The sequence below is a fragment of the Mchenga conophoros genome, linkage group LG7, assembly GCF_057382185.1.
Source record: "Mchenga conophoros isolate Kocher_MC1m ecotype Shallow Benthic linkage group LG7, M_conophoros_male_GT1.1, whole genome shotgun sequence".
Lineage (NCBI taxonomy): Eukaryota > Metazoa > Chordata > Actinopteri > Cichliformes > Cichlidae > Mchenga > Mchenga conophoros.
In genome coordinates this window covers 52,243,454-52,257,183 of record NC_140532.1, presented here as the reverse complement: position 1 = coordinate 52,257,183, position 13,730 = coordinate 52,243,454, and the positions used below count along the sequence as shown (strand labels likewise).

The 13,730-nt window shown below is 43.3% G+C and overlaps 1 protein-coding gene across 9 annotated transcripts in view; it reads right to left on the bottom strand.

The window, feature by feature from the left end:
• LOC146571092 (disabled homolog 2-interacting protein-like) overlaps positions 1–13,730 on the bottom strand; it is a 171,431-nt gene that overhangs the window by 53,001 nt on the left and 104,700 nt on the right. Inside the window, exon 1 of one of the 9 annotated variants that reach the window (XM_085280065.1) lies at positions 10,220–10,707. The exons of 7 other annotated variants lie outside the window; for them this stretch is intronic. Coding sequence is in view for 1 of the 2 variants with exons in the window: in XM_085280064.1 (XP_085136190.1) it covers positions 2,079–2,101 (23 nt within the window). In the remaining variant the exon portion in view is untranslated. Of the gene's footprint in view, positions 1–2,078; positions 2,568–10,219; positions 10,708–13,730 lie in introns of those variants that run through there. One more of the 9 variants, XM_085280064.1, reaches the window with a different exon arrangement.

Here is a 13,730-nt window from a genome sequence, read left to right as displayed (position 1 = left end):
CACACACACACACACACACAGCTTGATTACAGTGAGTGTGCAGTCTCCCTGCGAGACTGGGAGGTAATTCAGTGTAACATCTGCCAGGACACTCGCAGCAGGAGGCCAATGAGGACTGCTGAAGCGCTGAATTGGTGTGGGGGCCGAGCTTTTGGCTTGGAGCTGGTGCGCTGATTGAAAGAGAACAGGACAGCTGGCTGCAAAGACAATGGCTGCATACAGAATGACTGAATGATGATCTGCGAGGACTGTTTGGTTGTCATTGGCGGTGATGTCATAGCATGTGGTAAATCCCTCTTACACGTTTCATTTTTCTAACCCAGGTCAGTAAAGGGTCAGAAAAAGGGTCTATCAAAACATATTGTACAGTTTCTTCAGGACGGGGAAACCGACTGTGGATCCATAGCTGTACTCATAATTACATCAGGCGTGAGGCAATCAAGCCAAGAGATTTTATAGTAAGGTCAAAGGTTATACTTATTGGTGACTCTTTAAATCAAAGCTAAAGGGCAAGGGTCACAGTATTGACCACCAATGAATTATGAGCACCGCATCAATGCACTTCATGTGATGAAAAGAAGGGGAAAAAATATCCTAATGATTTATTATGATCAATAAGGTGTTATCAGTGTCTTATTTTTCCCCATACAATATGAATCATAGAAAGAAAATCCTGAACAACAGGACGGTCACGCTGAGAGATCCGGTCTCTGGATCCAAACTGGGAGGCGGTTCCACAGAAGAGGCGCCTCAAAGCTGAAACCCTGCCTCCCATTCTACTTTTAAATAGCCTAGGAACCACAAGTAAGCCTGCAGTCTGAGAAAGAAGTGCCCTGTTGGCACTATAAGGTATTTAAGTTGGGGCTTGATTATTAAAGAGCGTGTATGTGAGAAGAAGGTTTTAAATTGGATTGTGAATCCAGCAGGGGTTAAATTCAGTCCACAACTGAATGTCAGTTAAATCAATAAAAAGCACCTTGAGGCAACTGTTACACGCGCTATACAAATACAACTGGATTGTTTTAAAGTTTATCATCAGACAGACAAACACACTTTCCATTAAACATCACCCATTTTTTTTTTGTTCATTAGCCATTATTGATTTTTTTTATTTAATCTTATCACCTGGGGAAGTTCAACATATAGGCTCTAACAACAAACCTCCACAGTGACATTAATAGACTATTAGGATCAGGACTGTCACATACTAGCGGGTATGACTCAGGCTGAGAATACCTAAGGTATGCCAAGGTCACGGAAACAGTGTGAGCATCTGTGCTCATGTGCTGGATTCACGTGTGAGCATTTTACGCTGAGAAAGAAACACAAATTAGTAAGAAGCAACAAAGCTTCTCTCTTGAACTCTTGCATAACTGCTAAGTGCTCAGGGAACATGGATTAAAAAAACAAACCAAAAAAAAAACAAAACATGCAAATGAGCAGAGGAGATGAGGAAGTGTGTTTTTCACTTCTTGACCTGAATATGCAAACACCCCAGTGGCTTTTGGACAACGAAGCAGGCGAACACCGGAGTTTACGAGGAGAAAAGGGCAGAGACTTTTCTTCCCACACAATACGGCAAAACTGAGATGGGAAAACAACAAGTAGCTTACGATCGCTGCATATAGCATCCCCCCCCCTTCATAGCTGCATTTTTATTCATATCAGAGTTAGATAGTTATTTTCACACATAATTGGCTCTAAACTTCAGAGCGTGCTGTCAATACAGAGATCTTATTTGCAATCTAAAGCCAAGATTTGCCTCTGGCATTGAATAGTTTTCATCTCCAAGTCTAAACCTGTCTTTCTTTTTTTCCTCTAGCCACCTTCCTGTCCGACTGTTCAGATGTATTGCACTTTTACTCCTTCTTTTTCCTTTTACAAATCATTTCATAAGGAAAACACTTTGTCATTTATGTACTAAAAACTAGTTGAACGGAAGCCACACTGTACAGTGAACCCTTGAGACGGATGCAACAACAGAGGTCTCCAGAAACCACAGAGTGCAGCTGTGCTGTAGCTATCCACAGCAGCAGTCGTTCCCCTGAACACAGCATTAAAACAAAAGTGACACTTACGATTTACTAAATAGGTGAAACATTCTCCAGCAGGACCTCTCGGAGCCGGATTCCCCCAAACGCACAACTCTACGTTGGATTGCATTCCTCGCTAGTGAACTGTCCCTGCGTTTTCCTTGACTATTTTTGAGTCTCTGGGAACGTGGCTGGAGACTCTGCCCTCTGAGTTACACCACACCGCTCCCTAAGGATGTCTGCTGCTACTAACACACACCCATCTCCACATCCCATTTAAAAAGACAGCGCTGTTATTTAGGACAGGCCTGCCCACACTGCACTTTGAAATTACACTGGCATAAAATAAAGCACAAGTAACAGCATGAAAAGTTCAAGGGGCTTTGATATAATGCTTTGAGGTCACTTTAACTTATCCAGGATTGTGTATTCATATATGGGTGCTGCCTTTAACCACCAAGTTAAACCAACAAGTCATTTAGTTCCAACTTTTAAAAAAAGAAGTTAATCTAGCTGTACTCGTTCTCTGGGACACACACACTTTCAAAGTCATCAGATCAGTCTCCTCTGCTTTTTCTCACACTGACATAGGCCTTGTACTGGCAGCCAGGAAGTCAACCCCCACCCCAGCTCCACCACCACCCACCCCCCTCTCTCGTTCCCTGTAGCAGGAAACAATGGCTCAGCCTTCAGTACCATGTTCTGTGGGAAAATCCTGGTTCCTTGGCTAGCGAGTAGGACTCAAGGAAAAAGGAGAAGAAAAAAAAAAGAATGAGAGAAGAAGGTCCACACAAAAAAAAGAACAGAGCGAGACAAGAAGAAGAAAATGAGGCCAACCAAGTTTAGGAAATGGACACGCTGCCAGATGTGTCGCTTGTTTTTTGCTTCCACTCCCCCTCCCATTTTCCACATAGTTGGTGACCTGGTGACGGAAGACATGGCTGCTGAGACAGGCTGTCAAAAACACCTCAATTCAAACTGATGCCCGAGTTACAAAACAGAACAAGAAAACCCAGAAATGTCTGTCATTTCTACCAAAACAATAATTTGAAAACTTTGGCATACACTAGTTTAAATGAGTTAGAATGATTCTGAATGACTGGGGAATATTATACCTCAATCATTCCAAGAGTCAAGCGAGGACGACATAGGAGCTGGTAGCAATCACCTACTGTATGGCTCAATTCGCTGTGAACTGAACAGCAGAAAGCCCATTCTAGCTGCACCGATTGCTCAGCTTTCAAACAGTTTAAACAACATTTGAAAGGTGAAACTGGCCTAGGTTGAACGTACTTGTCCCCCCCTTCATTTAATGATTTGGAGTTGTTTGCTCTTATCTAGAGTAAACACACTTGCATGCCTTGGTGTTTTGGAGAGCAGCCGGGTAAAGGTTAACTTACAAAGCCGGGGCAAAGCTGGGAGACTAAACACTCGGGGGATTTCCTCATTCCTCTGGTCTAGGCCGCGATAATATCATACCTTATTGGTTTGTTTGGAGATATAAATAAATAATAAAATGTGGGACAAGGAAAAGGAAGTTGTACCCATTGAAGCTCATTTGTAATCACAGTAGCACGAGAAGGACGGATCCGGAAAATTCTAATGAATCTTCATTATTCATTGGAGGGGAAAACATTCTGAACAATGATCCTCTGTATTCGGTGAGTCATCTGACTGCACAGGTTTTTGGGTTTTTTTAGCATTCTGAATATTTATAATTGAATTACGATGTACAGAGAAGGCGTATTTGCATCTGTCTGTCCGATGCCGTTTTGCAACGAAAAATCCACGTAGACTCGTGCCAGCGAGCATGTTGGCGGATATGTGCAAGGTCAGGAGCTGACTGCAGCGACCAACAATGCAAAGGGATGAGATCACAAGTGAAGGCAGGGCTGTGTTGGCTAGCTGCCTGCTTTGCAGGTATTCCCTGAGAAGCCTCGCCTCTTTGGTGCTTTTCTTCCCCCACTAACCACTGACCTGCTTAGAGGAGGAACACCTGCATGCACAGAGGTAAATACAGAGGGGGAGAGAGAAGACTGAGAAGAAGAAGAGTAAAAATAGTCTGTGGATACAGTACATTCCAGGCAAGCTTCCACAAGTCTGCATGGTGGAGAGACAGAGGTGGATGGAGAAATCTGGAGACATCTTGAAAGATAGGGAGCAGGAAAGATGAGTGCAGATGAAAAGAAAAAGATGGATGGACTAACAAGATAGGAGGCCAAGGAGAGGTGCAGAACACAGTGTAATTCAATGTTATAGAGATAAAGTAGCTCATACTTTCTGGTGGAAGCTTAGTTGAAAGAGTCATTGATGTTTTACTTCAATATTTTAATATGTGGGACTGAAATGGGACTAGAAAGACAGCATATTTCTCCCATATTGGCTTCTCTATACTGGCTCCCAGTCAAATCCAGAATCAAATTTAAAACCCGTCTCCTCACATGCAAGCTCTTAAAGACTTCATAATGCTACATCACTCCAATAGAGCACATCACTCTGAGACTGCAGGCTTACTTGTGGTTTCTAGAGTATTTAAAAGTAGAATGGGAGGCAGAGCTTCAGCTTTCAGATCCCTCGTCTGTGGAATCAGCTCCCAGTTTGGATTAGAGAGGCAGACACCCTGTCTATTTGTAAGAAATAAATTAAAAGCTTTCCTTTCACACATTCATTACTTCTACAGTAGTCCTAGGTTGCTCTGGGCTTCCCATGATGCACTGAGTCTTTCTTCTCCACCTCTTTTCACTTTCTGTGTTCAGACACACTCTGCAATTAATCATTAGTTATTATTAATCTCTGGCTCTCTTTGACAGTGTGTCTTTTTTCCTCTCTCCTTCCTCTTACCCCCATTTCCTCACAGCAGACAGCTGCCCCTCCCTTAGCCTTGTTCTGTTCCCCCCCTGTTAAAAATGTTTTTTTTCCTTCCCAATATCGCCAAGTGCTTGCTCATACAGCAGGGGGGCCCTCTAACAGTTGGGGTTTTCTCTGTACTGTTGTAGGGTCTTTACCTTACAACAAAAATAAAATTACATTGCAAACTGGATTATTTGCCTTCAAATGCTCAGATTTGCATGTCTTGTTTTGATATGTCTGTGTATTTTTAAAAGTGGGAGGAAAAAAGATTAGCTGTGCTGCAGGCCTAATGGAGATCACGACAACTAAATACCAATATTAGATTTAGATAAATTGGATTTAGAAGATTTTTGCATCATGTCATAAAGAACCTTGACAAATCAATTAGTCAAATAAAAGACTGCATTGTCTTGCCCCCCCCCCCGAGTCTTAAATTCAAGTAATTTCCTGAAAGAATAAAACTGCAGGTCCCTCCCACCATCACCACCACACACCCCAACCAAATATCAGACAGTATTTTCAGACACACAGTACTAAAACTGTTAGTATGTACAGACACAGGGCATAATAACACTAATAACTGCTGACTAATAACACCAATGGCTGCGTGAAGTCATGCACATACTGTATTTCCCTTTGGCTTCACAACATACACTAGCAAGATAAATGACTTGCACTGGATCTTTTCGCTGAATTTGTTGATAGTAAATGATACACAGAATATTAGTCTTATCTAAACACTAAACCCTATCTGGAGGTTTTATCTGCATCATCCACTCCCTATTCTAGAGTCAACAACAGTTAATAAGCGCACCACATACCCTGTGTGTGTTTCGGGAGTGCGTGTAAATCCCTCGTCACTGTGATGTCAATGTCCAAATGTAGTCAGAGGGGAACAAAAATCAATGTGTTTTCGTCAGTTTTGGCTAAAGCGCTGTTAAGACATGAAGGTAATTCAAAGACAGTGTCTCCCTCTCCTGCAGACATAGGCACAGGAAGAGAAAGGAAAAGGTACAAGGTGGTATTACAATTCCCAGCCTTGGCTTCTTTATTCATTTCCCCGTGTACAGCTTGCCTTCCATTTCATTTCTGCAAAGCAGCTTACTGCTGAGAAACAGACGCACAAACAGAACCGAGACGCAGCATTAACATCAGCGGCAGTGTGTTTGTTTGGGTAGAAGAAATACATAAAGACATAGATTTAAAAAAAAAAAAAAAAGCATGAGAGCAGACGCACAGAAAGAGACCTGTAGGTCTGATGCTTGAGAGCTCTCCTCTCCCGTTGTTCCTATTGACTTTGCACTGTGGCCTTCGGGGCACGAGAGCGCATGAGTGATTGAATTATTGACAATGCGCAACATTGCCTCATCACGAGCATATGTTCCTCTTTCATCTCCTCCCAGGCAAAGTCGAGGAGATGCAGAATAATGTTGCCGAACGCCTTTCATTCACCCCAGTCTGCCATCTTTCATTCACAGCGGTGAGCACTGACGGGAGCAATACACCAGCCTCCCATTTGCTGATGTGCACCAGGAGTGACAACGCACTTAACTCACTGAACGAACAAGCCGTCTGAAATGGGACAGTTTTGTTGGGGTTTTTTGCAAGGCCACATCGTCTCTCTTATTTTTAAGCCCCAGATCCTTTTCAGATTAATCACTTTGACTAAAACAAGGCTAAATGCTATGTACTTTATATTTAAAAAAAAATGGATGCACTTTAAGCATGTTACGCTGTTTAGATGCCAGTTCTAGACACTTTAGGAAAGCTGTACTCATAACAGTTGTTATGACCACCTGTCTAATACTGTGTTGGTTCCCCTTTTGCTGCCAAAACAGCGCTGACCCATCGATACATGGACTCCACTAGACCCCTGAAGGTGTGCTGTGGTATCTGGCACCAAGATGTTAGCAACAGATCCAACTCCTGTAAGTCGAGGATGGGCCACCATGGATCTTTGGCCAAGTCAACACCTCAAACTCATTCCTGGTCTGCAGCAGTGCTTCGGTAAATGGTACGTGTCAAACTAGCATCAATATAGATGGCAAGTTTTCCCAGCAGAACATTGCCCAAAGCATCACAGCTCCTCCTTGGGTTTTCCTTCTTCCCATATTGGATCCGGATACTAGGCGTTTCCCCAGGTAAGTGATGCACTTGCACCTGGTCATCCCCATGTGATGTAAAAGAAATCATGAAAATGTCATCAGACCAGGCCACCTTCTTCAATTGCTTTGTGGTTCAGTGCTGTAAGGATTATTCTAATTTTATTGTGTTTTGGACATTTTCTGTGCGTTATTCTAGTTTCACTATTGCCAAAATCACACTGGGTCATGATGTCATCAGTGAGCGCGAGTGAGTAGTAGAAACTCACGTGTGAGAAGAGAGAATGTATGTTAACTATGGCGTGCTACGCTTCAGTGTAAGCTCCACAACTGAACTGAAGCTATTAAAATGGACAAAAGGACGATGGAGTCGTGTCTCAACGTGGACAGAGGTCGGCATGGGCACCCTGACTGGTGTGCGACGAAGCAGCCTCATACACAACAAACTGTACTCTGTATTCTGACACCTTTCTATAAGAACCAGAATGAACCTTTTCAGCAATCTGAGCTACAGTAGCTCGTCTCTTGTATCGGGCTGCACAGACAAGCCTTCGCTACCCACGTGCATCAGTGAGCCTAAGCCACCCATGACCCTGTTAGTGGTTCACCACTGTTCCTTCCCCACACGAGCTTCAGTGGAGATGTTCTGACCCCGTCATCTACAGTAGCCATCACAATTTGGACCTCGTCAGACTTGCTCAAATCCTTATGCTCGCCCCTTTTTTTCCTGCTTCTAACACATCAACTCTGAGCGCAAAATGTTTACAGGTTCCCTAAAATATCCCACCCAGTAACAGTTTCCATGATGAAAAGATGATCAGTGTTATTCACTTCACCTGTCAAGAGTCACTATGTTATGTCTGATCGGTGTATACTAAAATCCCAAACAGCTTTGTTGATATACATTTTTGAAATGCTCTTTAATAACCAAACTCATTTTTCAAATTTCAGAAAAAGATAAAAAGAACTCAAATCTGGAGATTTGAGGCTTTGTGGAAAGTAATGTTACACACTGAAACACTAAGATTACTATTTACATTTATGGACAGTGTGAACAAACACCTGCCCCTACCATGTCGGTGACCAAATGCGTTTCCCTCCCCCATTTCTAAACCAGCGGTGGTCCAAACCTCTTGACCCCGCTCCCATTCGAGCAGTAGCCCCAGGTTGTAGCGCTATATTCCTGCCCGCCCCCCCACCATACATGTGTCTGATCGAATGCTCTGCTCCACTTCATCAGCTCTTAGTGAATCAATGGACATCACAAAGACAATCTGCACTATGATAGAGTGCTTACACAGCGACAGAGCGCTTTGAAAACTATATAAAGAGACAGGAAGCAAAAATGGAAAGATACTGAAACTGGAAAGACGTTTCAATCACAGACATTTTATACATGTATCATAATTGAGGGGGTAGTAACTGCTGCATCTGGATGTTAGCAGTTACTCCCCCTTGAATTATTTTGATCCTATTTTTATTCAGTCCAGGAGAAAATTTTAAGAGCAACAGTCTGGCAGGTGAATGAACATTGCATAAGAGGTTTAGTCACCCAGAATTAACTAGTGTGCAAAATACCGGGGCATAAACAATTGCTCAGTGTCTCTCCTTCTATGTTTTGTCATTTCAGTCATTCTATTTTCTTCCTCCATTTTCCCTCTGTTGTATTTCCCCCCTAATTATCAGCATGTCATATTTGTCAATCGCTTCCTTTTTGCTCTAATTAAACATTTAAAGCTGTAAAAATAAAATCTGATTTTCTCACACTTCCATCCCTCATACGACTCCGAACTTGCGTCTGAAGGCAGTAAGCGAACGGGCAATCATATGCGCAGAAACATTTGCACATGAATGGAAGCAGATACAGCACCCTCAGGCTAGGAGGGAAAAAAACATTTAAAAGGAGGATCCTACTGTTACTGCATACAAACATTGACTGTCCCGCACAATATGTAGAAGTCAAGCTCGGCTTTGTTCCGGAGCGCTCGAGAGCAGGCGACAATCAACAAGAGCCACCAGCTGAGCTCTCACGCTGAAGCGTATCTGCACACCACAGTAAACAAGCAAACTAATCATCGGCCATCAATTTGCGTGTTTTCTAAACCGGGTGGGTGGCTTTCTCCTAAGGAGCAATCTCCTCGGAGGAGAATAAATGATGAGCTGCTTCCTGCTCCCCACCAGAAGCTCTTTAACGTAGCTCTTCTTGTATAATGTGGCAGGGAAGTTTGGGTGTGTGGAACAATTACAGACGGCTTGAGGATTTTATCTGTTGTCATGATACACTTATAGAATGACACGCTCGGCAAACTGGATTAAACCATATTTTGATTCAAAGCTATGTTTGGTGCATCAACTGGATTACGCATTTATGGAAGAATCAAACATATCATCCTAACTGTAAACAAATCTGAGATAGCAAGCACAATAACTTGTAGTGCCTGAATCACATTTTATGACATGTTATCAAGCCTTAGATGAAGTGATTGCCAACCACTTGCACGGCCATTGCAATGTTGCAACAACACAGGGAAAAAAAAGAAGCTTTTGCTCTGTGGAATTCGCAGACTCTCCTGTCACACACCTCTCCGACTGCTAATTGCCTCCAGCATGGGACTTGGACTGAGAGCTGCCGGCCAAAACTGGCAGGCTGACCTCACATCGTGGCCCAGTCATCTGATTCGCGTTAGCTGGCTGCCCTCTGTCACACAGGCCGGCTTTGTGTGATGGTACCACAATTAGGATGTGGAAAGCACTCCCAAACAACTGCCACAAAAAAACAAAGCAAAAAAAGAACATCTTCTCATGATCATGTCTGGGGTTCGACATGATCTCACGCATAACAAATGCACTACTTTGAATTGGGAGTTAAAATCCAATTACATAATAATGACTGAGTCCTGAAAGTGCGCAGGGTGCATGTGTGTGTGGCTGTCTGTCTGTGTGTGTGATCATAAGCACCCTCTCTTGCATTATCACCGCTACAGGAAAGGAAAGAAGTAAGAGAACAGCACAGCTGGAGCACCGAGAGGCAGAAGAGCATAAACAGTCTTTAATGAAGCATCTCCATCTAAAAGACCAGAGTCCACCACTTTTCCTTATTCGCCGCCGCACATTCACACCAAGCAAAATAATCTCACAGTTCGTAAACCGACGTGCAAAAAGGGTGGCGAGTGACATGTTTCAAATAAAAGGAGAGAGAGAAAGAGAAAGAAAGAAAAGCAGGATAACACTCACCCGGCATTGTTAGAATCTCACAGAGCAATCGAAGGCAGGCATTGAGAGAGAGAAACCGAGGTTGAGTCAGAACAAGAGAGGAGAAAAAAAAAAAGGAGAGAGAGAGAGGCAGAGATAGATGAGGGTAAAGGCGATTTCAGAGCTCCATTTTTTTCTCCCCCCCCCCGATGCGGACCGTCGCCTGCCTCTCCTCTTCCTTACTTGTGGGTTTTCTTCTTCCCTCCTTCTCTCCCCTGACTACATCTCGCTTTCCTCTCGCTGCTGCTTTAAGGCGAGGGGTGGGGAATGAGCGCTACAATGGTCTCTCTCTCTCCTCCTGCCTTTCTCCCACCCTCTCTCCCTCCTCACCCTGCACAGAGCATGTCCTACTTCCTGTGTTGTCTCTGAAATGGGACGCACTCCCTCTTCCTTTTCTGTTTATTTCTTTCACTCCGCATGAACGAATTTAAAGGCGCCCTGACACTTGACTCGGATTTCGGAGTGATGAAGATTTCTCCCCCCTCTCCTCTTCTGCCTGTCCCTCCCCCCTCTCAGCAACTCCCGCTTAACCCCCTCTCTCCTCTGTCAGTGATTGACTGCGCCTCCCGTCTCTGTCTCCTTGCACAGGGAGGAGCCTGCGTGCGATGTGTGAGTGCCTGTATGCGTGGGTGTGGATCACATGTGTGTGTAGTTCAGCCTAGCTTTGCCCTACCCCCTGTGTGGCTCCAGGGGGAGTTTGTATGTGTGCTCTTTGTCCTGTCAACTCTTGTGCGAGGTGTGCCCCTTTCTCTTTAAGCCACTGCTGTTGACCCCCCCACCCGGTGTTGCTGGGACTGAGAGGAGTGAGAAATGTGTGTGGTGCCAACCAGCTCCAGAGTGCCTACAGTGAACTCAGATCAGCTGGAAGACCTAGACTCAGTACTGGAACTCAGACAGATAAACACTGTACATATGTGGCTGAAGCTCAGCTTTGGCAAAGTGACTTGACTGATGGGGGCCAGCCAAAGGGTTGGTAGTAGTGAGGTTGGAAAGTGGGCAGGATGGTTTTGCCATGCTCAATTTAAGCCTGGAATGGTAAGACTGCAAGATGAGAGGAGGTGTGTGTGGGGGGGTTTGCTATTTCTAGAGCTTACACTTTGGCAGAGCTGGCACGAGGGAATAAAGGGCTGGACGGGCGTACTGATAAGGAAGGGCAGCTGTGGAGAGCTGGTTCAGAAAGAGCAACGGCCACTAATCTGCACTCCCCGCACGTCTGCAATGATGTCATCAAATATGACATCACCCTTACCCCTTATACTCCCAGACACATGAGACATACACTTACACACACACACACACACACACACACACACACGTGCATTTATAAAGCATATTACTGCACAATAGGGTGTGAAGTAAGATACAGTTCCAGCTCCACACCCTTTCTAAACAAAAGCACTGGAGGCACACTGTTGGCTTTAAAATCACTCAGTATCTCAGCACCCCATGACCGCTTTCAAGACACGAGCTAACAAGATCTTTCAACTTACAAGATAAAAACAATTCAAATGAAACTCCAAGTTAGTTTAAATCTGCAAATGTTGGGACTTTCCTATGGCAGAGATTCTGTCTACTTTTCTGAATAAGTGCATACATGGTAAATACACTTGGTAAAAAAAAATTAAAAAATACCGTAGATAAACAAAAACAACGACAACGGGTTCTTCGCCACACTTAAATTTAAACAGTTGTAATTAAAATTAAATTATAATTTAGCGTAGCCAGCTGTTGTTTGTGGATTAATTGCTCTTTCTTACAGTGAGAGCAATCTAATCCAGCGATGCTGCAGGAGGGGGGTCATGATGAAACTGCATGCATAGCAGTTAACTGGTGCTGTGCTGCAAATTTTGGTATCCTTCGGATACCAACGAAATACATGGCCATTACTGCCGATACTAAAACCGATGCTGATGGTTTTAAGCTGTAAAGACAGCGCATGTAAGGGAGAGCGATCACGATTCATGAGATGAATCATCATTAAGTTCCACATTTTACTGACCACTAAATCACTGTGATTTTTACACCTTTTTGCGTATTCTGAAACTTTGTTGGTGAACTGGAACGTAAACCTGCCTCTGTCTCTAAAGCACTTAAGGTCAACTTCTGTTGTTTTAATGTGCTGTAGGCTATAAATAAAACAAACATGGCGGTCAACCCAAAAAGGTTCAGACATTTTTCATAGTGCATATTTGTGGTATACGTTTTCATTTCCAAAGGAGAATTGAACACAATTCAGTGGGCTACATACTGAACCGAGAGGACTGAAACAATATTGATCGCTCATCACATTAATATCGATTCAATAACAATACTACCTTTGGTATTGATGCTATTAAAATCTTTGGATCAATTCATACAGCTCTACAGAAAACATGTTTTCATGCATTGTCTTATGCAGAAGCATTTTTATGCATTCCCACTTCCTCCAAAAAGAAGCTGATCGGTGATAATTATTCATCAAATTCCTGCTGATTTAAACTATGTAAAAATGTTTTATATAACTGTGGCAGAGTAATTGTAATTCCATGACAGTACGGGCGCTTTTGAAGATCAATCTTTTTTCTTAACTGATCTTAATGAGGCCTTTATTAGGAAGGCTTCTGCGTTTATAACTTCCTCTTAGCGGTGCCTCTGGGCTCCTGTCCATTCGTATATTTTACCGCCTCGCTCTATTATCCTATCAGCTGAAAATCTACACGGCAACTCCTTTCTGGTTCGCTTAATCCAATTAGGTAAGCCTAAAGCTACCACTCCTCTCTCTTCCCACACACAAACCAATCACTATGCTTTTTTATCAGACCAATTAGCTGCACCTCTAACATGCTGATTTAAGCTCCTGCCGCCAACGCCAACATTTAACCGCCACCACCCTCTTCCTCAAGACTCCATTTAGAATCTGAATGATCAAATGAGCTATTTTTCCCCCAGATTGAAACAGATGCACTTTGAACAAATCTTTTTCAAAGGTAGCAGCTGAGTGAGGATGAGAACCAGATTGATAGCTCAAATTGCAAACAGTTCAATCAAAATTAAGTGCTGGGTGGCTAATATATCATCAGCTTTCCCCAAACCAGATATAAACACTTAGCCTTAGAAAATAACGCAGAGTATGAGGATAAAAAAAAAAAATCTTTGCAATGCAGCACAGTGCAACGGAATTGCAAACAAAGGCAAAGCAATCGAAAACTATACAGCTTTTCTTTTTTGTTTTCCAATACAAAAAACACGATTTCAGTCCGAGTGTGGGGAGCGGACAACGGAAAGCCGACAGCTTGAATCAGACGCAATCCAGCTTTACAGTAAGAGCACTCCGAAAACAGTTTCTGATGGAGTCTCAGCATCTCCCTTGCACTTCAATATTTACAGTTCATTACGTTAATATGGTGCATTTCATTGCATCAGCGTGCACCGCACTGCTCATGTCAGTCTAGCAGTTTGCAAGTAATTGTAAGCAACTAAAGTAAAAGAGAAAAAAAAAGCTGCTTCACTGTGG